The following is a 27,337-nucleotide window of genomic DNA, read 5'->3' on the forward strand; positions in this document are numbered from 1 at the left end:
ATCATTCTCAAGTCATGTGGAGCCAGTTATGCATATATTTAAACATGATGTTGATAGGGCATTTTTATGCAAGAGTGTGCAGTGTCACTCAAAAACTAGTAGTTTTAATAAGGTTGGTAGTGGCTTCATCAGATTTCTGGTGAGGATCACAATCCTGATCAGCCATTCCTCTTTGTAAAATGGAACGTTAGCAACACAGAGAATGGAGAATGGTTTAGACTTGCATTTCTTTGAGTACAGCTTCTTTCTGGCCACATCTGTCTTTGTGAGACTCCTTTCAGTGTAGTTACCTTCTCTGACCTGCCCTCCCCACACTTCTAGGATGAGAAGGCACTAGCCTATTTTCTTTAGAAGGTGAAAATGATAAATATTTGTAGTTACTAGCTGCAAGGATTTACAACAAATCTGGAAACTGCTGGCTACTGTTAGATGGTGGGTGGTAGCTTTGGGGCTCTTAAGCCATCTGCAGCTCTCAAGCTGTTCAAGTGCAATTTGTTGTGCCGGGGCTGCATCCCTGAGCAGAGGGAGGCTGTGCTAACATGGGGCCAACTTGAATATTTAGCAGCAGGAGATCCAAGAGAGACTGCTGAAGCCAGCACAGCTGGCTTGAAAAGGAGCAATAGGGTGTCATGGGAACCTACTGTCATCTTATGTCCACAGTCCCTTGACATTTTTAAGTATGTGGACTCTGTGTAGGGTTAAGAAGCTGGGTAACTGTTCCTTCACTTGCATTTTTATTTTATGACTCCCTTTAAGCCTCTTGGAGGTGCTCTAAGAGGGAGAATGAGGTTCAGTCATAACCCAGTTTCCAGAAATCTTAGCAATACAACAGTCAGAACCTCAGGTATGACAAGTATAGTAGAAAAAAAGGCCTGCCTGACAGCTATGACAGTCCTAAAGATAATTAGTCTTTACTGAGGAATTGTACCATTAAAGAGTAAAAAATTGAATTATTGACATAAATGCAGTGAAAAATCTGGTAGAGAAGCAATTTCTGAAAGCAATATAAGCAATTTTCCCAGAACCTGTTCTTCTAGAAGACTGATTTTACTTATTGAGGTATTGCACAATCTACAAACAAATGAGAATACTCTGATAGTGGATAAGGAAGATGTATAACATAAAGCAAAAATCCCCTAGTAAGTCCTGTGACATATTTGAGTACACTCCCTAGGGGCACACAATGCGCAAGTGCGACAACATCGATATTAAAGGTCAGAAATTGTAAACACAAATCACAAGAAGGAATAAAGAAATCTCCACTCATGGAACACTTTAATGACATGAAACCTCCTTTCACATCTTTAGAGTTTATAGGTATTGACTGTGTCCCGAAAGCCCCCAGAGAGGGGGAGGCAGGAGCAGCTTATTAAGACAGTGAAACGCACAGAGGATTTAAAACTTAAACGTGTCACTACCAAATAGAACGAATCAATAACTGAAGCAGATTGTGTATATATTTGTCTAAGACTGGGAGAAGAAATCTGCTTGATTACAGACATTTAGGTGAAAGCCCCACGAAAGGTGGAGCAGTGTTGTTAGCTACTGTGGGCAGCACAGGGTGTGGCAGCAGAGACCTTTCACAACTATTCCGCAGGAGCTGTCTGCTGTTGTAAATGCATTTTGTGAGAAGCCACAGGCAGTGCACACAGCCTCTTTGCTGTGTGCTGCTGCCTTTCTCAAATGTTGTGCTCCTTTCTGTGCAGTCACAGCAAAAGCATCACTCTTATTAGTTTGGAAAATGTAGTATTTGCAGAGACAAACCAGTTCTGTGCCTGTAGCATGGGAGTGGGATACAAATGGTCAGACATCACCTTAATTCTAGTATTGCTAATAAACCCAGCTACTGCTGTACAAGGGACAGCTTGTGTCCTCCAAACCTCACAGTGTTATTGTGCTTGGAGTCAATACAGAATTGATGTGTTTTGCCAGAAAAAGGTGCTTTGGAAGCTGATGTTTTAGTCTTTCTTTGATGATATGGATTTGCTGGGAATGACTACAGTAGGTAGGAAATGAATGTATTCCCTCATTGCAGCCATGATGGAGATTGGCTAAGTGTAGTTAAATTCACAGTTTCTCTACTTTCCTTTTAAAGTGGTTATTCCTTGAATATTTGTTTGAATCTCTGTAGAGCCCTAAAGTTTGGTAATACTAGGTCACAAATGTTTACTTTTCACTAAGTTTCTCAATAAGAAGAGACAAATTTTTTTACTGTTAGAAATTATCTCTGGAAAAGAAATTTTTAATATATTTTTCTATACTTTATATTTTAAATATAGAAAATATATATCTATATATATTTTATTATAGTTATTAATACCTTATCACTATACATTGCTCATTCATCAAAAAATGGGAAGCCAGCATAAAAATAAATGCATTGCAAATATTTCTAGTTTTGTATTTTTGATTCAGCAGGGTAATATTTGCCCATCAGTACTAGAGAGAGAAATGTGACTGACCTAAGTGAAATTTGATCCACCAATTTCAGTATGTGAACAAAAGTATTATATGCATAAAACTAAACACAAGCGTTTGAGATCTCTAACTTACACATTCTCTCTTTAATATGTATATACTTTACACAAGAAATTGGATAACAGTAAGAAATGAATTGGTTATCCTAAGGGCCCTGAGATGTTTAAGTTAGTTAATGTAGTTCAAGAGGGGTAAAATGTGCATATGCTGTCAGTAATTCAAAACTGGGCAAAAACTGTGATTATTTCTTCTTGTTTTACTTATATGGGGAAGAACCCTTGATATTTTTAAAATATTAAGAATCCCTGCCCGGAAAATCTGACCTCTTGGAATAAGCATAGTAACCACTGTGTCTTATCATTAGGGCTGAACCTTAGGGTGACCACTTACACCACTATGATCAGTCTTTACTGATCTGTAGATCCTCACAATGTTTGAGTAGTGATTGAGACTCCTTGATCCTGACTGGAAGCCTGCCAACAGTAAGAATTATGTTTTTTAAAAATAATCCTTTGTGAACCTTTAGGCCACAGATGACTAGGGGCCCACAGGTTGAAAACCACTGCTTTGAGAAATAACACTTGCTTCATTTCCATATAAACTGGCAATTTATGCTTAAATAAAATTCACCAGTTTTGCTATTTATGTGGCATTTCATATTCCTAATTTCATCTGTGTAACACAAATTTCCCGGGAATACCTGTCTAAATTGTCATCTGCTTCCTATTGTTTCTATAATGTAGCTTCTGTATGTATAACAAACAACTCTTGCTTTATCTTATTTGTTCTCCTCTATCTTCTGGCATGCTTACTTCAATTAGAACACAATAATGAAAATATTACATTATTATCGTAATCACATAAGGAGATATCTGGCAAACAGTTCAAAATGGCTCAGATCTTTATGCTATTAATTGCTGCAATAAGTCAGTGCATATAATTGACTGCATTGCATCTGGAATTCTTGTGTGACACCACCGGAATCGTACTCTTCTGTGCCGAGCGGGCTTTTCACCAAACATGCCTCTCTTATTCTAGTACAACATATTCATGATCTATTTGCTAGGGGGTCTCGTGGAGATTTTTATGTAACTGAACATAGGACTGCAAATGTAAAATGAGCTTCATATGAAGGACTTGTGGCATATTTAAATTTACAACCCAGAATATTTTTATCTCAGTAAGTCAAACTACCTTTGTATTGGAATCAAAATACTAAATTTACTAGCATGTCTCTGACATCAATACATTTTCAAGTTTAAAGAAATAAAGCCTTCTAGTCAATTATATGGTAAGAATTCCTTACAGTTACTCTCTTGAGATAACTTTTACTTATGCTAACAATTGGATAAAATGAAATGAAACTTGTTACAGAAAATAGTTGTACAAAAATCCCGTATTTTGATATCCAATTCCTTTATGTTTGCTGACTAGACACTTTACGTTTCAACTTCCATTTGTGTTAACTATTCTATGACTTACATGTGGGCAACACCTGGATACCTCCTTGAAGTCTATAAAACAGAAGTTAAAAGTGGTTCATAAATAATCTTGTAAAATATCAGTTGAGAGTTCTTGACATGGAAAAAATTTAAGCGTATAGAGAAACCACCTTCTCTGGTCACCATGTTCAACTGAGTCGTGTCGTTAAACCTTGCTGACAATACTAATAATTTAAAACATCAATCTATAGGCATGGCTATTCTTAGCAGAAGATAGTGAAAACAAACTGCTTTGCTTACAATATTTACAGAACTGAAGCATGCCCTTAGCAAAGTGGTACAAATGTCAATATGCTGCTGAGCTCCTCAAAATCTGTAACAAGTTATTCGAAGTACAGGAAAACCTTCAGGAAGTCTTTGAAAATATAGATCAAATACTAATACAACTGCTTTCCCCAAATTCTGCACTTCTGAAAATCCATCCCATCTTAAACTATAATAACTCTCTTAAGGTTAGAGCTGTCAAATGGGAGCATACCTGTAACCTGTGAGCCACTGTGTCCAAGGTCCTTTAAAGTAAAAATACACACATTTAATCTACCTGGCGTTGCAAGAACAGATTCCACACCTCAAGGACTAGGGTGCTAACCTTGGGTTGCTGCCATTTATTTCAGCTCACCTTTGTGCCTTTTGCTAATATGATAAAGAACTTTCTTTACTGGAAGAAACTGCATATTTTAAATCAACATAAAAATCCAAACTATAACTGAATGTATTTAATGTAGTATTTATCAGACAGGGAAGAAAAACAGATTAAGTAAAGATTTTGCTCTATCTCATATGAAGACATAGCTTGAAAAACTTCAGTATTATCCTCAAGAAATTAAGTTACAAAGTCAGGAATTGGCACAGTATGTTCTCAGCCAGTTAAATGCTGCTTATTATTTCAGCAAACATTTCTGCTGGCAGTTGTTAACCTCAGGCAATAGAAATACATGTTTTCAGAGGAGTAAAGAGTAACTAGAGAATCTATTTATTCACTCTCATAAAAGCTTTTTTGAACTGATATTCAGAGTTACTACTTCAGGAGTAATTATAAACCAAGCTAATTTTAAGTGGCACCTTTACTGGCTGATTTTATTTTGTTTTTATTTTTGGAAACCACATTAACAGCATACAACTATTAATTTGTTTATAAATGAAACGCAAAATTGGTAGTACTATTAGTAGAAAACTATGCTTGACTTCTGCAATTTTCACAGAATGAAGGACCTTTATGAGTTCTTGTCTTTGGGGAAATATTTTTAAAATTCAGTAACTGCCATATGGTGTAAGAATATTCAGTTCAAAGGAAGAAACAAAACCAGACATAAAACACAGACTGGTTTATATTTTTATGACTATAAGTAGTGTTCCTCCAATATGGTAGAGAATTCATTCCAACATGTCTTTCAGTGTGGCACTAGTATTTTATAATGACTTCCTACAAGTCCTTTGTGATCTTGACCATCTCTGTCCATTGCTCTTTCAAATATATGCTTCCTGATACTGCGCTTGTCAGAGTGTTTTTCTTTTTTGCTTCTCCTCTCAGGCCCAGGGCACCTTCTTTCTCAAAGAGCCTCTTCTGGGTGGCCATCTGGAAGCATCACTTCCGTGCAAACCAGGCAGGCTGCTGACTTTGTGTTGGCTCACTTCTCCTCAGCACTGGCTACTGCCCTTAAGGCAGCATTAAATTTTATTCCTGGACTGATAAATTCCAGGCCTGCTGACATTTGTAACAAGAGTCAGTGAAAGACTCAGCAAAAAAAGGATGAAGATGTGGAAGAGGGAATCAGCCAAGGACAGGCAGAGACGATCCAAGTCTCCAGAACCAAATAAACACACAGAGGTGTTACACCTTACCTGAAATGCAGCATCAACAACCCTCTCTCATGCAGTGTTTGAAGAGCAATCAAAAGCTGGAGCCAAGATGCTAAAAGTAGACATTCCCAAACTATGGAGAAATTAGATTTCAAGAGTTTTGATATGTAGGCCTTTTTATAGTCAGAAAACATAAGTAAGAAATAATTAAGTAAGAAATAGGGGGGAAAGCAGAAGAGTCCTCCCTGGATCTAAGAGATTTGGAATGATCAATGAGAAAAGAGGAAAATTGACTTAGTATAATTATTACTACAGTCTTTTTTTCTGCCTGTCTTCATAACTACAATGTAAAAACACAGCTTCAGGTTTTCCTAGCTATGTGTGGGGGGCTTAGGTATAAATCATCTATGGGCTTGTGGCTACACTTCAGTGAAACTGATGACATGAAAATCCATAGACTTGGGATGAGGCAGTATTTGTAATAAAAAAGATCCACCTGGTGATAGGAATACTACAATTATTTCCATTATAATAATATACCTTTTTATGTTTCTTCGTGGTACTATGCTTTAGGAACGTGTATGATTATCACAAGGTATAAGAATCATGAATCATTCAAATTCCCAAGGATGTCCCCGGAAAACAATCTCAAATGCAAACATTTTCCATAAGGAAAGACTATTATACAAAACACATGTATAAATAAAAGATTTTAATGTTTTTATTCTCTTTATATGTATTTAAATAAATAAATAAATAAAAATTATATCTACAAAGATAATAAAAAACTTTTAACATTAAAACTATATTGACTCCACTGTTCTTAGTTTTCCTAGTTAATTTCTTGTCTAAATCTCAGCGAAGAGGACGGTTTTACCCAATGACTTTGTGATTTTCTATTTCAAGAAAGAAGACAGAATAAACGAAGATAAGCTTCTAAAAATAGGTTATCCATTCCAAGGGATGCTGGATATCTAATGCAGTTCCTGTAGGTCGGGAGCGCGGGTCTGTATTGATTATTCCGCCGAAATTAATAACGTGTGTCTGAATGCCATCGCTGCTCGGTTTACTCGGCAGCGTCCCCAGCTCTCACGGCGATCCCGCTGTGTGGAGCCTCTTGCCAGGGAGGTGCGTGCCATCTAGTGGCACCCGGACACACGGCGACACCGCCACCCAGGCAGATTCACAGAACCATTTAGGTTGGAATATCATCGGGTCCAGCCTTTGACCGAACACACCACGTCAACTAGACCATGGAACTCAGTGCCACGTGCAATCTTTCGTTAAACGCCCCCACGGACGGTGACTCCACCACCTCCCTGGGCAGCCCATTCCAATGTCTAATCACCTGTTCTGAAGAAACTCCTCCTAATGTCCAACCTGAACCTCCCTTGATAAAGCTTGAGACTGTCCTCTCTATGTCCTGTTGCTTGTTGCCTGGGAGAAGAGACCAACCCTCCCGGCTACAACCTCCTTCCAGTAGCGATAATCACTGAGCTTCCTCTTCTCCAAGCTTTGTGTAAGGTCTGGTGGACATAACCCCTCACAAACAAACAAACAAGCAAAAAGACACGTTCATTTCCAGTAGCAATGCCTCCTGCAGGTCTCTCTCCTGCTTAATATACTGTGAAATACTGCCTCTAATTTATCTTTAGCTGCACTGGCAGCTCCCTATTGATCCTTATCTTCCCCTCTACTTTGCTTTTGTGAGAACCAACCTTGGAGTGCTGCATCCAGCTCTGGGGTCCTCAGCACAAGACCCTAACATTGCCCTGTTAGAGTGGATCCAGAGGAGAGCCATGAAGAAGATCAGAGGGATGGCAAACCTCTCCTAAAAGGAAAGGCTGAGAGAATTGTGGTTGTTCAGAATGGAAAAGGAAAGACTCCGGGGAAACTTTATTGTGACCTTTCAGTACCTGAAGGAAGCCTACAGGAAAGCTGGTGAGGGACTTTTCACAAGAGCATGTAGTGACAGGACAAGGGGAAATGGCATGAAACTGGAAGGGAGTAGGTTTAGATTAGGTATTAGGAAGAAATTCTTTTCTGTGAGGGTGGTGAGGCACTGGAACAGCATGGCCAGAGAAGTTATGGATGCCCAATGCCTGGAAGTGTTCAAGACCAAGCTGGATGGACATCTGAGCAACCTGGTCTACTGGAAAGTGTCCCTGCCCATGGCAGGAAGGTTGAAATTAGATGAAATTTAAGGTCTCTTCTGATCCAAACCATTCTATGACTCTCTGATTTTATGACTATATTTGTCCATTCAATTGTATTGAACAAATTACATCTTGGAAGACATTAGAAGCTGCCAGGTCATAAGGATGGATGCAACACCTCAGCCGAGCGCTGAGGGTTATTAAAGGGGATTCGCAGGACCGGGAGCCCGCCCGGCACAGACATCCCGCCCTCCCGCCCATGGCCGCGGCAGGGACTACATCTCCCGCCTGCCCACGGGGCAGCACCGCGCCCGCCAAAATTTTACGCTCCTTCGCGGGGGCTGCTGGGAGCTGTAGTAGGAGGCGGGGAGAAGATGGCGTCCAAGATCAACGTGGTGCTGCGGCCGGTCAAGAGCATCGTGGTCCGGTTCTGCCCCTTCGAGCCCAACGTGGAGAGCACGAGGTGAGGGGGCTGCGGGGGCAGCGCCGGCCCCGGGGTCCTCCCATCCCCGTTCCCGGCCGTGCTCTGCCCGGGCTCCCCTGTCTGTAAACGCCCTTCCTGTGCCCTCCCGGGGCACGGGTTCTCGGCGAGCGCTGGGCCTTTTGCCTTTAATTCTCTCTGTTTTGGGGGTGGAGGCAGGGGTTACGTGTGCCCCGGAGAAGCAGCTGTCCCAGCAGTGCCCTGGGACTTGCTGTCGCTGCAGAGAGTTAGAGGTCCTGATAGCAAACCGTGAGGGAAATGGCAGCACCTGTTGTTCCCTCTCAGGAGAAGAACCTCCTTCTCCCAAACTTTTGCACCTGCTACACTTTATCCTCCATGACCTTGCTCTTTGAGGGCTTGCATTTATCAGGCCTTTGGAGCTCAGTCTAGGCAGAACCTTGAGGTTTCAGGATGGGATTTGTTGTAGGGCTCTGCCTGTGGTGTGTTACCAGGCTGCACACAGGATTGATCCCGTGCTTTTTGGAGGGTCTCTGTGCCCGAGTGTAGGCCTTGGCATAAGGACATATGCACTGAGCTTTACCAAAGTACCCAGGGAGGTGCCCTGCAGTGGCTGATGCTCTGGTAGGGAGTGTAATCACTCTTCCAAATGCTGGTAATGGGAGAAAGTGGAGGCAACAGCTGCTCCTTTATCTGGGTAAATTAACTGTTGCAGAAATCTAAGGAATTGTGCTTTTTGAGTAATGTGGGTTCTGCACTAAACAATTGCAAAGTGTCGGTTTGCAATGACTTTATAGACACGTGTACTTTTAAAATGAATTTAGTAGTACAGTTTAATTTAGAATATCTTTAAGCTGCTGGAATGTCAAGTAGCTGTCATGTGTTTCAGAAATTTACAGGAGACCAATGATGTCAAGTAAATAAATGCTGTCTAGAACCCAAACAAGAAAATATTGGCAAGCAAATGACTTATAAAGAAAAATGAAAATTATTTTGCTGATTATTTTTTATTATTTTTACTAACCCAGCTGAGAGAAACACAGAAGGTGTATACACTGACGTTTTACAAATTCTTTGGTATGCTGTTAACATGTTGGTTTATAATGAATATCCATTTGGATTTTTTTAGAGTGATTCTCATATAAGAAGTTCTTGTCTGAAATTGCTAAATATAAATCCTATTTCATTTATTCTTGTTGCCCAGCAATGTCAAGATATACAAATTAGTTTTAGAAATACACTGATTTTAATTGCTATCTACCACATACTTAATATATTTTCAAATATATTTTCAGAAAATTTCTCCAATGTATATTCCATAAAAAAGTTCAAGCTACTAACAGAAACTGTGAAGTGACTGCTGATGTGAGACATGACGGATCTGAACCACTTGTAGATGTCATGTTCGGTAAGGAGCTTATTTTTAAACAAAAAAAAAAAGACCCTCTGAGTTTGTGTTGTTACAATGTTATTCTATTCTCTATAATTTCTTTTTTTTTACTAAGATTATTTTTTTTGGCTCTTGTCCATAGGTAGATGTTGTGCAGCTGGAGATAAAAAGAAAGAGGGAGTCGCTAACAGCCTGTTGTCTAGATAAATGTGTATATGTGTCTCTGTACTACAATTAGATCTGATGGATCTTGGATCCAAAAACTGGCTTAACTTTAGAGCTGAATGTACTTGTGTAGTGACATACTTGTAGTGACCTTGCAGGCAGGTACAATTCCAGGAAAGTAAATGTAGCTCTGTTCTGACGTAAGAATCTGTTCACTTTCTGTAATTTTTTTGTATGGTACCTGTGGTGGAGGCATCTCAGCCTTGAGAACAGAAAGTTGAATACTTTTAGTTGCTTGTGCAACTGAGTAAGTCCCTCTGCAGTTTGAAGGAACTGCTCATATGGGTAAGACCACACGTGTGCAGATGGACTTGCAGAATGAGGTCAACTGTGTACAACAAATTTCTTGGTTTCCTTTGAGGGCGTGGTGAGCAGGCAGGGAATTGATGGTGGAAATTTCAGCAGTTCTGGAGGTGGCCCAGATTCTAGGCTGTGAACAGATGGCTGTAAGCTGCTTTTGTCCTTTTCTCTGGCTGCATCTTCTTTCCTGCTGTTCTGTAATGGACCAATATGTCATGTAGCCCATTAAAGTTTTCATTATTATTGATTCATGCTACTCCCTTATCTTTAAACTTCCATATATTTAGTGAATTGGTGGAAATGTCAAAAGTGTTGAATGGTCTTTGTTTTGCTTAGGAAAGTCTACTTATTTCACTGTTAATGTTGCTTGTTCCTCCCTCCCCCATGCCTGTCTTTCCCATCCGTCTCTAACTGTGATCTGATGTATTAAGTCTGAAGCAGTAAAGCTCAATGTTTTTCACAGTGTAAAACCAAAACAGTTTGTTTCACTTATGCCAAGAGCTACAGCTCTGAACTCTTAATTTTCTAAGAGCTGATTTTTTTCCAGGGAAGTGTTTGTAGCTCTTGTAGTTGGCAAATGTGGCCTGGAACTTGGATGGCATGCATGGTATTGCATTATATGAGTTTGGGTATGGGTTTTGTATTTGCAAATCTTGCAAAAATAAATAATTAACTTGGGTGCAGTACTTGTACTGCTTTCTGCCTGTTTTAAAATAAATTCTTTCGGAATTTTGGAAATCCCAGTGCTCTCTATTTTTTCCATCCTAACCACCAGATTGTGTAAACCAATTTGTTGTTTTGGCTAAAGAAGTACGTTAAATGGACCGTAGACAACAGGCTGCTGAAATGCTGAGCCATGTGTGGAAATGGTCTTTCAATGCCTTCTGTGCCTTCTGTTAGATGACTTTGGAGGTACAGTATGAGCCATTCAAATATGTGTTCTTACCACAGGTATACTTAGACAAATGTTTTCAGATTTTTCAATAATGCAGTTCAGAAATGAAAATTAAATGCGTATTGTGTGCAGTTTAATGTGTTTGTTTCGTGGTGGTGCAGGATCAGGTTCCTTGGTAAGTAGAGTACTTTCTAATCAGACAAGATGAACAGGTTATTTGGATTTATGTATACAAAACAATTGCACAGTAGAGTAATTGGGACTTAGACTTCGTGATTTCTTAAGATTTTTTCCATTTACAGCTGATGGAGATCGATTAATAATGAAGGGAGCCAACTTGACGACGGTAGAAATGTTAACAGCGTTGGGGTCCAGATGTAATGCAAAAGATGTTAAGGAAGAACAGAAAAGCAAGAAGAAGAGTCCCTGAAGAACAGAGAAACAAGTGTGTTTGCATTTACATGTGTTAAAAACAGCAGGCTGCACAGAAGGCTTTTCTCCTATGCAAGAAAATCTGAGAGAGATGGCCAAAACACTGACCAGTGTAACATGCAGCAGAATGAACCCTTTAAATGTTCCCTGTCTTCACCCGAAGGAGAACATAGTGGAACAACAACACTAGTGGGTCAGAGTGGCTTAAGATGCACGAATGCATCTCTCTGAGCAGCCGTGTCAGACGGAGATCACGTGTATTTGCGTATCAGTGTGATTAATACACATTACCTATTAAATTAATATTGCAAGTCTTTGGACATTATTTCCTCCGAAGTTTCTCTATGTTGTAGTGCAAAACATTATTGGAGTGGTTATTATTTTTTGAAAACTATTAAATTTATTAAAAATTTGAAGAAAACTTTTAATGGATTCATCATTGACTTAGCTGAGGGACAGCAGGCTGCAAATAGAGTGGATTCTGTATTACTATGTTTATAATGCATCTGTTCTTAAGCTCCTGCCATTCTCTTCCTGTCTTTGTGAAGAAAAGGGGAAGTCTCCTAACTAAATTTAGTTCAGCAATTAAAGTAACAAGGTAATGAGACTGTCAAGACACAGTAGAACTACTCATCCTGTATAAAAGTAACTAAGTTTAGCTCAAAGGGAAAGGTAAGTTAGTTTTTTCGATAACTGGAGAAAAGAGCTATCTTTGAAGTTCAGGTTTGCAGTATTTTTGTCACTTTTGGGCTATTTCATTAAATACTTTGTAAAGATCAAAGAGGGAGCTTTATTTGGTGTTTATAGCCCCATGTCCAACCCTATTACTTATTAAAGTAACTGCTTAGATGTCTCATGTGTATTGCAAAGCTCTGTGGGTTCAGGAGGGTTGATCTCCTCAGGCTGTGCAGGTGAAGGTGTCAGCTTCACGTGTTTCTTGTTCATCAGTTTTGTTCTAGTTCATAATGGAAATGTGGTTCCAGTTTTGAGAATTGCAGTTGCACTTGAGAGGCATTAGTTCTACCTGTTAATCAGATGCCTGACTTCTCTAAAACTAGTTCATATATTTCCAAAGTTAATTTGGCAGCAGATTTAGGACACAAATATGAAACCTTACCTTACTTTTGCCAAGATTTTTAAATGGGCACTGTCCTTTGTGAAAGGAAGATCGTTTTAAATAGCACTGTCAAGGTGGTTCTTTGCAACTTCTTCATTAGGTTGCTCAAGTCAAGGTGATGTGTTATGTTGGAGAGCTGTGCTAAAGACACTGGGCATTTCCCATGTGTTTGCAACAAATAGAAAAGTACTGTAGAAATAGATCAAATATAAATAAGACTGTTCAAAGGACAAGTTTTTTGTTTGTTTGATTTGGGTTTTTTTCCTCCCAGTTTAGAATAACATCGTATATCATGACTTTACCTGAAGCACCTCTACAGGAAAAGTGAGAATTGTTCAAGTGGAAAAACATTGCAGAATTATTCTTTCTCTGGTTAATCATGTATCCATGTGCTCAAAAGCTCTCTTACTGTACTATATCAGTGATTTTTATGATTTTTTTCCTTCCTTTGACAGTTTGTACAACATCCATATGTAAAACTTGTTTTTAAATATGAAACACACTTGATCTGTCTTAAATAATTAAATCTATAGCCTGTAAGTACCTAAAGAGTAGAATATGTTAATTATTATTACTAATTAATTTTCTATAGTGTTTCTTTTGGCCCAAGATTGGGGTATATGAATAGAAAAGGGAGAAAAGATCATAGTTTGAGTTTTTTATGGCCAAAATACATCCTTCCTGTTGTTGAAGAAAGGTGAAAAGAACCCAAAAAGTTCTTTCGGGGTTTTCTAAAGAAAAAAAAAAAATCACTTTTTTCTTTACTTTCATGGATAGGCATCCTGCTGTGTAAAAACGTTCTTTTTCTAGGTGCTTTCATTTTAACCTAGAGATGCCCAACTTTTTGCTTAGACTAGGCCAAAGGCCTGCAATGTTGCTGTTGACAGGTGGCCGACAATCCAGTGGATGAAGCTGAGGCTGTGGGTGCAGGTAGCTGCAGTTTACAGTGGTAGAGCTCTGATATGTTTTGTCATGACATGCGTTTTAACGTACAAGGTACAAAGGAAAACCTCCAGGACAGAAAAATAAAGCTAAAAGTGTGCATTCTCAAGACTCTTAGATACTGAAGCAATACAAGCAAGCAATATGGGCAAGAAGGTACTCCTCTGGTGATTATTATGCTAATCTGTATAAACTAGCTTTCCCCGTACTGTGTCGATAAAGGTACGAGTTTATTTTTCAAGTACGTTAAAGATAATCTGTAATGACTTTCTTCCCTGAGCATTTAGATAGCTTAGCTGTTCATACACTATCAGTTCCTGCTGGTGATTGACTGAAACAAAGCTCTGACAGCTTCCTGACATGCACAGTCCAGGCCTGGGGATGTACAGGGTATTAAGGTCAGTCATGCAGAACAAAGTGTGTCTGGGTGAGCTTTGACTTTGCATGTTGTTATTCTTTAGCCCGCTAATCTTGATTACCCCACCAAAAATGTGGATGCTCACTCAACTATGAAAGGAACTGGAACAGCTGGAACAGGCCCTAAAAATACCAGGATTACCTAAATACAAACACCATGACCGCATAGGGTGGCTGATAGCAGGTGATGACAGTAAAATGGCTAAATCTTTAATACCTGGAGATTTAAAACCATTTTTAGAATCATCTTAGATCTGTTTATTGTAGGAATACGTATTTATTTAGAAATTCTTGTCTGTGCATAGAGGAAATAGTCCTGAAACAGGTGAATATGTAGTTCAGATAATACTACCTGGCTGAGATATTCCCTTTTTAAATATCTGCAGCATTGTTTTTAGAGAGAAAACCTTTATTAAAGATTTCGACTGGGAGCAGCAAGTGTTGGTGAACATTGCAAGGACTCTATTTAACAGTTCTCAAGATGCTTGCTTCCAAATGTATCTCCTGCATATATATACACTTCTTGCAGTTTAAGAATTGCTGGCTCACTGCCCACCTCAAAAACTACACGTGCAACCAGTTTCCCTGAATGCCAGGCCCTGTTTTTCCTCTGGATAGTTTGGATTCAGGTTGAGACTGCCATGTTACCTACCAGTGATGCCTCTTCCAGATGACTTCCCTGCCTTCTCCATCTCCTGGCCTAGTAGCCTTTTTCCTTACTGGTACTGTCTGATCTCATCCAATCTCAGCTTTTCTCCCTGGAAGGCCTGAGTCACTCTTCTGAGCCTTTTTTTTATTGTCTACCCAGAGCAGGCAGTAGCTTCAAGCAGCTGAAGTACTTTGCTGCTGGTAGACCACTGCATGTTCTCTGCTTCCTGCTTAACCTTGCTCTGTAAGCTGATAAATGTTGGGATGGAGCAGCATGAAGAGGTGGTGCTGCTTTGCTTCTGATCGTTTTTAATTTGACAACAAATTGTCTTTACACTGAGCTGGTCTCAGGATTTTACAAAACTAAAGCTGTGCCCAGGGACAGATGCTAGGGGTGTGAAGGCAAAGGAGTTGCTGACCCCTTTTGATCATCTGAGAAGTTTCAAAGTAGTACTTAAAAGCAGAGCCTAGAGATTCTGCCTGAGTTTAAGTGGGCTTCTATACACTGGCAGTGTTAATAGCAGAGGTTTTTTGAGTTGACTACATGACTTGGGTTCAAAAGATCTTCTAAGGAAATTCTTGCTTCTGGCATCTCAGGCAACCATGCAGGATCAGCAGGTATTCTCCAGTTTGGTCTTCTAGACTTGAAAAGCCTCACAGTATTTGGGTTTATGTCCTTGATTTTGTCTCGAGAGATGATGTTCCATATCTAACATCTAGGCCAGAGAAAATCTATAAGGAGGTAAGAAATTACATTACAGATCCTTCATTTTTTCCTGTGCTTCTGCCCCAAGATAGATTCTGAGACTGGTTTGGGCACCTTTTCTTTCATGTGCAGCTTAACTTGATACTGATCTAGCTGTTTGAAGGAAAGGAATAAGTAATCAACTGATTCTTGACAAGACTTAGTATGTTGACAATAGGAATGGGATAATAGTAAAAACTAGCTTTAGCTTCCAAAAGGTTTTTCCCTATGTTCTTCTACAGTCCTTGGAAAAGAAGGTCTTTTCTGAAAGGCATCAGAATGGGAAGCTAATGCTTTGAGTGGCACCCCAGAGAGCCTATTTCTTCCTGCTGGCTGCAGCTGTGAGGAGACTTGTGCTGTTTGGAACCTCCATCAACAGTGCCCCAGGCATCACATTCACACCTAAGCCCTTGTCTCTACAGGATGAAGTCCTCTGGGAGCCCTATTCAGGTAAACAGCCTACACATATTCCTAACACTATACAGCAGGATTTTATTCAACAGGAAGAGAAGCACTTGCAGTCCCTCTCACTCCAACGCTGCTGGGAAAGGTGTTGCTATCCCCATCACAATGCAAACACCCTTCCTCTGTAGAGGATGAGTGTCAGGCTCTGCCTGCCAAATTTCTATAGCTGTGATGCTCATCTTGTGACATCCTGAGAATAAAAACTAATGCAATAACTACAGTTATAACTATAAAACTTTTTTTTTCCTGAGGTTGCCTTCACAGTGGTTGATCAATATCCATAATAATGAAACTCTGCTTCTGATATCCAATCAAAAAAAGGCTAAAGCTTTATACCGCCCTCTAAGATCCAGTGGGCACATCTGTAGTTTGTGATTCCAAATTTCATAGGCTAATTATTCATCATTGGTAGAAATACTTGTTTTATCATTATTTATTCCAAATAATTTTGACATTCCTTGTCCCTGCCCTTATGTCCTTATTGGTCCAGGCCACTCAGAAAGTACAAAGTTGAGGTTTTATCTGGGGGTATTTGTCTTTATTTATAGAGCTTTGGGATGTTTTTTTTTGTACATCTGAGGTTTCTAAAAGCCAAGCCAGAGTATTTGCTTTCTGAAAGTCTCCTCTGTGAGCAGGTATTCCCTGCTAATATGCTTCTGTTTTAGGTGGATCAAAGGCTAAAACTACAGCTATGGAAGATTTTTTTGTCACCCTGATCTCTTTTAGCATTGTAATGAATGTGCTGATTATCAAATTCTGTAGATAAATAAAAACATTTTTAATCTAATGTGTGGGATGTTTGCTATTAAAAGTGATACTGCTGCTAAATAAAGAAGGCTTTTCAGAGCTTCCAAACTTAGACACAAGCTAACACATCTGCAGTCCCTGTGAGCTGGGCTGGATCTGACATCAGGTCATTTTTGTCTGGAATAGGGAAAATGAAGCATGGAGTCCTTTTTCCAGTCACTGCAGGCTTCTGGAGCTTTCTCTTTCACCACTGAGGCAGGGGACAATTGGAGAGCTGTCACACCATTGCCACAGTAAACTTTGCCCTTGGTGTAAGCATTTCCCTTTAAACTTGCTTTGAACATGCTGCTGACAATGTACAGGACATACAGTGAGGCTGCCAGTGCATTAATTGCATTATAGTAACGCTCTGTGGCCTCAGCGAGGGCTGGGGCTCTGGGGCTGGGCGCTGAACACGGGCACACATGAGCCTGCCCATCCCTGACAGCTGGCTACCCAGGACAGATGCAGCAGCGTTGAGATCTACAACAAGGATTCTTTGGACCCGTGCTCCATGCGGGAGAGCAAGATGGCTTTGTTCTGACTTTAAAACAGATGTGTTGCACAAAGTTCATTGATAAACACAGGCTATGCCCAGCTCTTGTAGCTCAGAGGTAATGAAATGCCAGTACACTGGAAGATCTTGTGCATATTGACATACAAAGGAAAACTTGCAGTTTCATGTTTTGTTGCTTCATAATTCCTGGTCTAGTATTGCCCAAGCAAACAGCTCCTGAGCTGGAGTAAAGCTTTCTTAGGCCAGCTATGCAACCATAGCACATGTTTCATCACGTCTACCCAGTGATGACAAGGCTGGGAAGGGAAAACCACACTTGTACAACAAGGAAACAGAAACAAAGCTGTGCTACCTATGCAATTTTTCCCATCCATGCCTTGGGGGTGAGTAACTATTATTCAAGGACTGCTTTAATATTTTTCCAGCTACAGGTAGGCTGAAGAGTAAAATTTGGACTGTGGTATCCAATTTTCCTGACAGTTTTTAATACTTTCATAAGCGGTAATGTTGTCAAGAAGAAGCCTACCACTTAGAAAAGGTACTGTATATACACAATATGTCTGTATACAAGAAAGGAAGTAAGATCCTCCCTTTTACACAGTAAAGCAAAGTATAGTGCTATCAGATTGGGTTCCTTCCAAGTTAAATGTATGGGCAGTTTAATGAGTAAAGGTCTAGGGAAGAAGTTGCTCCTCCAATGGAACCTGATTAGCAATATGTTGCAGATGAGGAGGTGAGGCTGTGCCCTGCCCAAGCAGCAGGTATTGCGACTCCGAAAGACAAAATATGGCTTAGCTTGCATGCAATGGGTAATGCTATGGCTATGTGAAGAGAAACCTCAAACACTGCTGGCCACAGCTTCCCAGCTCCCACATCAGATGAAGCATCACTGCACGATGCACGCTTGCCCAGAGGAGTAGAACGAAGGTCTCTGTGCTCTCTTTTGCCTTGGTCCTTTTTTTTTGCAGTTGGTAATGAAGGACTGTAATATCCTCCCCTCCTACAAGGTGTAAGGGTTTGACTACCTCTGGAAAACATTCACCCTGGCAGGCCCAAGCTGCCAAGGTGGTGGTTGCTCCTAACTGTGGCTACGTGCTTGCCGTGCAGCTTATTTCCACAGAAAAATTCACACTTCTCTTGTAAATTTGTAAATCTTTTCTTCTTGTAAATTTGATTCTCCTTTTCTTGGACAATGTATAGTCTAATGCGGAAATGAGCAAAACTTCAGAGAATTTAATCTGTCTGTGCTGAAACAGTACTATGTGCCATAGGAATTCAACGCTTTCCATAGGAATACATGTATTTGCTGCTTCTCTTTGAGTATGTCTAGAGAGGAGACTACACAAGCAGAAAAGGTCTGATTCTGCAGGCAGGAACTGAGATTTCCAGGGATGAATCTCTGTGGCTCAAGCAGCTCTGGATATCTGAACATTTTAGTTTGGCTCCCAAAGTAAGAGCCATATTTGGCCAATATACATACTGTACTGTCAAGGTAAAAACAATGGATATTTTGTAGCCCAGGCCATTTGTACCTTACTCAGAAGGATACATCTCTGGTCCCTCTAGTTACTTTATTTGCTATGTGAGATACCACAAATTTCAGCACTATAGTGTTTCAAAGAAGTTTTGAGATGTAACATTAATGATATCACAGCCACTAATCCATATCACCAGATTAATTTGCAAAACTTTAGAACTTTTTAAAAACTGAGAGATATTTTTCACTGTATCCCAACAGTCATAAAAGAGAAATAAGAGCTCTTTTCTTCTTATGTCTTGTATGAACTTACAAGCCTAGATCTGAAAAACTTGCAAGGAGAATAAATCAGACCAAATGATTTATGGGAAGATTCAAACATGTAGCAACATTGTGCACAGGTATGTAGCTGGATCTCCAGGTACTTAAGATCCAGGAATACTGTCTCACCACTAGATGGAAATAGTGGATTTTACATCTTCTGCTGCATTATCAGCACTTATACCTGAATACTATTTGCATATCGTAAGCCATCTGCAGCCAGCACTGCGGAAATGTGGATCCAAAATTCTTTTTTAGCATACATGGAGCAGAGCCATGATTTCTATTTCTAGAAATTGTTCCCACTTTACGAGACTGAAGGCTTCTTAATTCCTGAAGGATGATTCTGTTTGATCCCTAATCTAATTGCTTTTCATTTATCCTTTCTGTAAGCAACCAGAGAAGAACCGCAGGATGGACGGCATGTTGGTTCCACTACTCCAAATTAGTTAGTAAACATCAGCCTCATTTAAAATGTACTCTGAAGTATCTTGTGCAAGATGGGGGAAAATAAAATCAAAAAAAGAAAAGATAAAAGTGGAAGGAAGTTGAAAGTCTTGTGTTTCAATGTACCTACTTAATATCAAAAAAAAAAAAGCAACATCTTGCTTCCTTATGAGCAGACAATATATAACGTTTGCATATTAAAAGCAAGTGTATAGTCGGAGAAGCAGAAGGTAATTAAAGGCAACTCTGTAGGGAAGGATAGTTAAACAGAAGGATTTCTTTAAAAAGAATCAGTTCAAAAATTATCTGCTTACTTTGTGTATGACAGCTCTGATTTTGCTCCAAAAGACTTGGCTTCACAACACCTTCTTATGTTAAATGCTGGAATGAGCACAGAGCCCTTGCTGTCTTTTCTGGGTGTGACACCTTCACCTCAAACTCCTCCACAAAAGTACTAGAAGTGTAGTCACGGTTACTCCATAAAAAAACCTCCAGACACTAGGTGTGTCTTCACATTTTTCTTTTTCCAGACTGGAGAAAGTAGCTATGGGTTTCATCCAATCTGATACAAGGTCAAAAAAAACAGAGATTGGCATAAGCCTGCTGGTGGAAACAAATCTTTGGAGTACATTGGAATCAGGATTTCTGTTGTGAAATAGCAGCTTCCTCACAGAACATGACAGTAAATCTCACTGCTCACCTGGCAAAATTCAACAAAAGATTGGCCTGAAGCACACAGGGCCTGTTAACAGCGTATATTTTATGAAGTCACTTCTGTGCCAGTGTACAGCAGTGGCAGGTGCTGCATTTTCCTCTAAGAAGTAGGAATTAGGGTACTGCAGTTCAATATGGACTGAAAATAAGATAAATATGCATTTTTCCAATGCTACAGCATGAGGTTGCATTCAGGCTTTGATTTTTTCCTGTGTACTTCAAGTATCCACATTAGTTCTGTATTTTGATCAATCTTGTTTGCTAACTGATCACTGTGTGTATGAAACAGGTCTGCTTCTGGGTTGCAGCAAGTTATGGATTGCTATAGTTCAGTAATATGGGATATACCCTTGGGATTTGGAGGGTTGTTGGGAAGGCTGACAATCAATCCCAATAAACTGCTTTGGAATGCTGATGCCTTATTGTTCTGTCTCTGTGCCATATGATGCTTCTTCACTCCTGAATTATCCTTCAAAAAAGTATGATGTATATAGAGTGCAATTTAGCATTCAGTGCCCAGGACTTCGTTTTTTTAACTTCCCTGGTGCCAGACTCTTGGAATCTGGGTTGAAGCCCACGAGTGCCCAGTGCTCAGCGCACCGGCCTGTTTTGCACGGTAGGTGCCAGACGCTTTTGTGTCCGAAGAAGCGTCGATGTCACGACATCCCTTGGCGTGACGGCTCTGTCGGTGTCCCACCGTTCCTGGGCGTTCCCGTCCCAGGGTGCAGGGAGGGGGTGCGTGTGTGATTGTGTTTGCCTGTGTGTGTGTGTGTGTGTGTGTTTGTCTTTGCGTGTGTGATTGTGTTTGCCTGTGTGTGTGTGTGTGTTTGTCTGTGCGTGTGTGATTGTTTGCCTGTCTGTCTGTCTGTCTGTGTGTGTGTGTGTGTGTGTGCGGGCGGAGGGCGGGCAGCATCCCGGCGTGCCCGCTCTTGCCGCCGCGGGCGGGACTCGCCGGGCGGGGGCTCGGCGGGGAAGGGGCCGGGGCGCGGCGGGAGCCCCATTGGCTCTTCCCGGCGGCACATGTTGCCGGCCCCGCTATAAAAGCGACCGCGGCCTCACTGTAGTCCGTCCTCCTGTCTCCACGCTTTTCCAGGGACATCGCCAGCTCCAGCGCCGCCATGGCTATCGACGCGTTTTTAGGCAAATGGTGCCTCGTCTCCAGCGAAGGCTTCGAGGAGTACATGAAAGAGCTGGGTAAGGAGCCGGCGGCTCCCCGCCTCCGAGAGGGAGGAATGGATGGATGCCGCGATGCCGCCCCGGGGACGTGCCGCTGTCGCCGCGGCTGCCGGCCGGCGAGGCTCTGTCCAAGGTCCGCGGCGAGTGCGGTCCTGGAGACGGGCCTGAGGGTGGGACGCAGCCCGTCCGTGAGCCACGAGTGGGCGGCGGCTGCGGGGTTGATGCTGGGATGCTTCGGGATGCGGCACTGGGGACTCCGTGCTCCCCTCCCCCGGGGCCTGGGAGGGACTGCTGGCTGGGAGCAGACCCTTCTTCCCGGGATAGCTGCCGGCTCCGCGTCCTAAAGATGTCGGCACGATGTTTTGCATCGTAATAATTGCTGAGAGCCAGGTGTCTGTGGCCTCCCCCTCCCTCCGCAGCACCCCGGATTACGAACCCGTGCCAACAGCCCGGCTGAGATTAGGCCGGTTCGCTCCTCCCTCTCCGGGTAATGCCCGGGGCGGGGAGCCGGGGCTGCCCGGGGCGGGGGCCCGCGGGGTGGGCGCTGCCCTGGCCCGGGAGGGGCGGCGGGTCGCAGGTGCCGCACGGCAGCGCTGCTGCCAAGCCGGGCTGGCTCATCGCGCCCGGGGCCGCACACAGACCTGCTGAGCCGGAGCTGCCTCCCCGTGGAGTCACCTTGGGTGTCTCCTCCAGAGAAAGCCTAACTGGATCAGCTGCCTGTGGGTAGCCGGCAGCAGGCTGCCCCAGCGGAGGCTATTTGCCTGTTTTCTCCTGTGGGTAGCGGCACCCTTATCTCAGGTCCTGGTATGCTATCCCTGCGTCCAGGTTTGCCCTACATTTTGCAACACGAAGTTACCGAATGAAGTAGACCTAACAGACGAGGAGCCTCCTCTGCAAGCTCAGATTTACCATTTTCCTGTGGTCATCCTGGCTGAGAGCTGATAGACACCCAGAAGATGTAGCCTTGTATTTAGAGGGTGGATAGGAAGGAATTTAGGTCTTGTGCTCTTCATGCAAAATACAAAAGGCATCACTGCGGACACTGATGGCTGTGCACACTCTGCAAACGGTGGGTGTAATTATATTTTGAGAGACCTGTTAGAATGTGATAGCTATGATGTGAAAAAGCCTTCTGGACTGAGACCTTTGGGAGACTTTGGAGGAAATTCAAGAATTTTAAGCTCAGCTCTGTTGAGCCATGGATTAGGATGCCGTGGTGCTCATGTCCAATGGCCAGACCTAGGCGTATGCCAAGTTGCACCTTCAAAGTAGAAATTAAGTGCTGCAACTACAGAGCACCTCCCCTGTGTGGGCAGTGATTGAGTGGTGTTTGGTTTTAGTTTGCAATCATAAACCAGTCATTTTTCCTTTTTATAATTACAATTTAGGCAATCAAATTTCCCCCAACTCACACTTTAGGAGCCATTTATGGTTTTTCACCTTTGCTGGCTATTTAGAAAACTCTCTGCTTTTGGTCCTATTGGCGCACCATAAATGAGATCATGCAAATTCTGCTAAGTCTGTGTAAAAGAACGTTTGAGGACAAAGAAGTTTGAATTTCACTCCTTGCCAGATGGAAAACATATGCAGCTCATCTCCGCTTGGTTGGATTCCAACCTATAGCTGATTAATAACTCCCTGGTGACCCTGGACTGGATGACAGCAATAGGGTGTGTGTTTGGGGGTGGGGGGTGGGTGTGTGTGTGTCACCGTGGCAATAATTTCCAGTTCTGGTCAGAAAAGCTGTACTGAGGATGACTTCTTTTTCTCTGTGGGCTCAAGTTTAAGGTGGGTTCTCTCCTGGAATCTCAGCTGAGCCTGGAGAAGTTGTGTCTGCAAAGTACTTTATTTCCACCTCTCAAAGAAACTAATCCTTGCTTTGTGGACCCATCCCTTACCCGAGTATCCTGTATGAGCCCAGGGGAGTGTTGTGCTGATTCATGACAAGATTTTCTAACTACCCCAGCTGCAGAGCCCAGGCACTCACTGACTTGCAGGCACTTTTGGCTTAATTTGGTTGCATATCAATTCTTGGTTCAAATTTGAACGTTCCAGACTGATGGATTCACATTTGTTGCCTGCTACCCTCTTATTTGTATTTTCATCCTTCAGATCAAGAAGGTTCAAGCAAACCCCTGAAAGAGTGCACGCACGGGCTGAGACAGGGGCTTTTACTGAAGAGTTTTGGTGAATTTTCAGCCATTCACAAAGCCATTCCATTTCTCTTGTGGGTTTTTTTTTGTGTGTGTATGTGTAAGCACTGTTTTGCATGATAGTGGTTTTCTAATTCACAACTCCACACTTTGTATACAGGATTTGGAATATGAAATTTTATTTAAAAATGGCATGTTGGCAATTGTGTACAAAGTGATTGAAGGGTACTTCTTGAGTAAGTTGAAGTGTATTCATCTATCAATAAAAAATAATTTGTAGAATTTTTAAAGTGCTCAGAACTTGAAGGGAATAATTTTAGTTTAGTTTAAGTGTCTGTGTTTGTTTTCCTGTTTGTTGTTTATTTCTGCTTGAAAAAAAAAAATTCAGTGTTGAGTTATGGGATATCTGCAGGTCCCCTGGAGGGCAAAATAGATTTAACTTCAGCTCTCGGAGGAAATCAAAGAGTAACCCTACAAATAAGCTTTTTTCCTTCCTCATCACTGGATAATTTAAAACATCCTTTTTCTTTGTTGCTCTTGAGCTTTGATTCTCAAGTGTACTTAAGTGCCTAATTAAATGGGAATTAGGTATTTGAATTCCTGTGTGGCCCTAAGCCTGAGGGTTTAACTGACTTTGTGACACTGTGCCTCTTGCCTTGCAGGTGTGGGCATGGCCATGAGAAAAATGGGAAGCATGGCCAAACCAGATGTTTACATTATTAAGGACGGGGACACAATCACCATGAAAACAGAAAGCACCTTCAAAACTTCACAGTTCAGCTTCAAGCTTGGTGAGAAATTTGAAGAAAATACATTAGATGGCAGGAAAACTCAGGTCAGTATACTAGAGTGTCTATTGAAAAAGCACAATTCTTTGGGTGTTTTACAGATGGAAATGGTGTTTAAAAAACGGTGTTGACATCCGCAGTAACAATGCTTTATTTGATGAGCAGCTGTCTTTCTAAGTCTCATTGAAATATTTTTTTTTACTTGGGTTAAGCAAATTCCAAAGAGGGAAAATGCTGAAATCAATGAACTTGTGTATTTTGTTGTTTCCATTTTGTAGCAGAAGCATTTTTTATTAGTAAAACTAACAGACCTCTAAATCCCTGTTAAAGCCAAATGCCACTTCATTTGAAGCCTGTGGAAAAAAACGCTATTGATGTTTAATCAGAGGCAATTCAGCCCTAGGGTTAACCTCTCAGTCTCATATTTGCATAACAAAAGAACCTGGTTCAGTGCAAGGCAGCCCTTTTGAAACTGTGCATACTGCCAAAGGACTGTCTGGTGCAGGAATGTGTGAGAGCGCTGAGTGACTGAGCAGTGAGTTATGGAAAGGAGAGGATCAACGAAACATTTAAGATGCTCTCCTGGCTTTGTAGATGTCAATGACAAAATTATTGTTGATTGAGTTGAGGTGGGAATCTTTCATTTGGAATAAGGTGTTGGAAAGCCTCAGTGTCCATCCGATATCATGGGAAAATACTGATGTTCAGGTTCTTCTTTCAGACACTTGTCAGCTTAAAAGATGATGGGTCATTGATTCAGGAGCAGGAATGGGATGGCAAGAAGACCATAATAACAAGGAAGCTAGTGGATGGACAGTTGGTGGTGGTGAGTTCAGACCCCCTTTCTGATTCCTGAGTGCTCCTGACCTGTAGTCGGAAATGTAACTCTAAAAAGTTTTTTTCCCTTATAGTCTGTACTGAGGTAAATTAATAAATCCATCTCTTTATCTTGTAGGAATGTGACATGAATGGTGTCAAGTGTGTTAGAGTCTACCAGAAAGCATGAGGACATCTTCTGGTTCAATAGGAAGTTACTGCAGACAACTCAGTTCAGTGGACAGAGCTCCTTTTCACTCCATATTTTCCTTTTCCCTGTTTTCTAGTATTTCAATGGACTGAGTAGTTGAGTGCAATTCTTTTTAAAAGCCGTGATGTAACTATTATGTAACTATTATGAACTTATGAGGCTATTAAATAAAATTGTCAAATATATGAAGTGGAAATGTTGTTACTCTAGTGGAACTTTAAAGTGAGGTTTTATAAAAAAATCACTTTGGTTTTAGGCTTTACTACAAACAGCCTTCTGTACAAGATAATGAAAGCTACGTAGTTAATACAATTAATAGTAAGCCAAATTTTGACCAAAATCCTTATTTGCTAAAGTAGTAAAATCTGAAATAGAAAAGGCATTCATAGTTCAGGCTCTGGAGTTTCTTCAAACTTGCATGTTACAAAGTAAATAGCAGTGGGTGGGTACAAATACGGGATATGTTGGTATTTAAGTACAGGAATGTATTTTCAGGTTTAGTTTGTTTTCTCATCTTTCAAACCCACACTTATCTCAAAATATACATACTGCTAAGCCAAAGAATGTGATAAACAGACAAACACATGCTTTATTGAAAGGAAGCCTTATTTTAAGAAGACTTTGTTTTCCTAGCAAAACTCTTATTTCATTTCTAGTAACATTCTAAAAATTCTTAACCAAAATTTACTAAAATACTGCCTAAAACTTAAAGCCTCATTTTATTTTATTTTTTTAACTCATTTGAAACACTTAGCAATGGAGTTTATATGCTTTGAAGTGCCATAATAAATAATCAGAAATATCAGTGTCCTGAGTGTTACTTTTACACTGGTTGGGAAACAGAGCCCATAATGCTGCTATTCTTCCAAAGATATGTCAGATGAGACAAAAGTGAAATGGTTTAGATGAATTTGAGTGATATCAGACAAACATGTCCTAAAAGTGAAACTGTTTGGTGATAGGGAGGTTCTCATGAAATTCGGAAACCTGGGGGATCATGCAATTGCACAATTCCAGTTTGCGGCATAGTGGTTGCCGAATCCATTGCTACTTCTGCTATTTTAGCTGTTCGGTACATTTACCGTATTACTGAGCTTACCCAAGTAGCAGAAAAAAAATCTATTTTTTTGTGTTCATCCTACCAACCATGGAAAGTGACATTTTTGAACCATTTATTTATCCTTTTCATAATTTCATGACTGTTCAAGAGTCATTCCCTATAATCATGTCAACTGAAAGCATTTTTTGCTGGAGACTGTTTCTTGCAATTTTTTTTCCATGACTCCTTTTAGAGTTAGGCAATCTTCATATTACCTTTATTTTGTGTTTTTCCTCACATTCATGTGAACCCTAAAGATCTATGCTGTATTCCCATATAGGACACTAAAAACAGAAGAAATCTCCCCATAGAGGTAATAGTAATGGAAAACAAACTGATCTGACAAGGAAGCAAATAAGTTTTGGATCAGAAATACACCAAGTAGTAGCTGTAGAAGGGGTGCAGCAATCTGTGGTGAAGGCAGGATATGAAAATCCTGCCTCCCTTCCAAAACAGACAACATTACTGCTGCAAGTAGAGTATTATGCCTTCTTGGGGTCACTGGTCTATCACTTACAACTGCTTGTTTATTCTTCTGATACTGGGTAGTGTTAGTTGTTTATCTTTCGTTTGGCTGGAAAAACCTGCCACTGTCTTTTGTAGGACATCCGTTTTGATTACAATGAGAACACTTCTTGTAAAACAAAAGGCAGAAGAATATCTTTTTAGAGTGGTTTCCTTTGGAAACAAGGCTTATAAAGTCTGTGTTTGTGTCTGTGCTCTCCAAATTCAGCCACATGTGAAGTAGAGGCTAGAGGTCCCAAAGATAATTTTTCTTCCACACATGCCATGAAAATAGATGGCCTGATGAAGGAGATAGACCAATAAAGTACCTTGATGATGGAAAGACTGAACATGGAAGTGACATTTTGTTTGACAAT

At 41.0% G+C, this 27,337-nt stretch overlaps 2 protein-coding genes across 2 annotated transcripts; both read left to right on the top strand.

Moving 5' to 3' along the window:
- The first annotated feature begins 8,266 nt into the window (after positions 1–8,266).
- MRPL53 (mitochondrial ribosomal protein L53) lies at positions 8,267–12,038 on the top strand. The gene is made up of 3 exons (XM_027893071.1): positions 8,267–8,399; positions 9,671–9,783; positions 11,488–12,038. The coding sequence occupies exons 1-3, from the start codon at positions 8,311–8,313 to the stop codon at positions 11,613–11,615; spliced, it is 330 nt and encodes a 109-aa protein (XP_027748872.1). The 5' UTR covers positions 8,267–8,310; the 3' UTR covers positions 11,616–12,038.
- A 9,079-nt stretch (positions 12,039–21,117) lies between these two features.
- FABP5 (fatty acid binding protein 5) lies at positions 21,118–26,162 on the top strand. Its single transcript, XM_027893069.1, has 4 exons — positions 21,118–21,407; positions 24,205–24,377; positions 25,052–25,156; positions 25,286–26,162. Exons 1-4 carry the CDS (start codon positions 21,332–21,334, stop codon positions 25,334–25,336), a joined length of 405 nt encoding a protein of 134 aa, XP_027748870.1. The 5' UTR covers positions 21,118–21,331; the 3' UTR covers positions 25,337–26,162.
- The last annotated feature ends 1,175 nt before the right edge of the window (positions 26,163–27,337 follow it).

Source organism: Empidonax traillii, unplaced genomic scaffold (genome assembly GCF_003031625.1).
Source record: "Empidonax traillii isolate 1590-97213 ecotype Southwest subspecies unplaced genomic scaffold, ASM303162v1 scaffold378:size984864, whole genome shotgun sequence".
Lineage (NCBI taxonomy): Eukaryota > Metazoa > Chordata > Aves > Passeriformes > Tyrannidae > Empidonax > Empidonax traillii.

What these genes read in the sequence shown, in the direction of transcription:
- MRPL53 (XM_027893071.1), top strand. Translation starts at nt 8,311, where the DNA reads ATGGCGTCCAAGATCAACGTGGTGCTGCGGCCGGTCAAGAGCATCGTG. An exon ending in CCCAACGTGGAGAGCACGAG is followed by an intron (nt 8,400 to 9,670) that starts GTGAGGGGGCTG and finishes ATATATTTTCAG; the next exon opens with AAAATTTCTCCAATGTATAT. An exon ending in ACTTGTAGATGTCATGTTCG is followed by an intron (nt 9,784 to 11,487) that starts GTAAGGAGCTTA and finishes TTCCATTTACAG; the next exon opens with CTGATGGAGATCGATTAATA.
- FABP5 (XM_027893069.1), top strand. Translation starts at nt 21,332, where the DNA reads ATGGCTATCGACGCGTTTTTAGGCAAATGGTGCCTCGTCTCCAGCGAA. An exon ending in GGAGTACATGAAAGAGCTGG is followed by an intron (nt 21,408 to 24,204) that starts GTAAGGAGCCGG and finishes CTTGCCTTGCAG; the next exon opens with GTGTGGGCATGGCCATGAGA. An exon ending in TAGATGGCAGGAAAACTCAG is followed by an intron (nt 24,378 to 25,051) that starts GTCAGTATACTA and finishes TTCTTCTTTCAG; the next exon opens with ACACTTGTCAGCTTAAAAGA.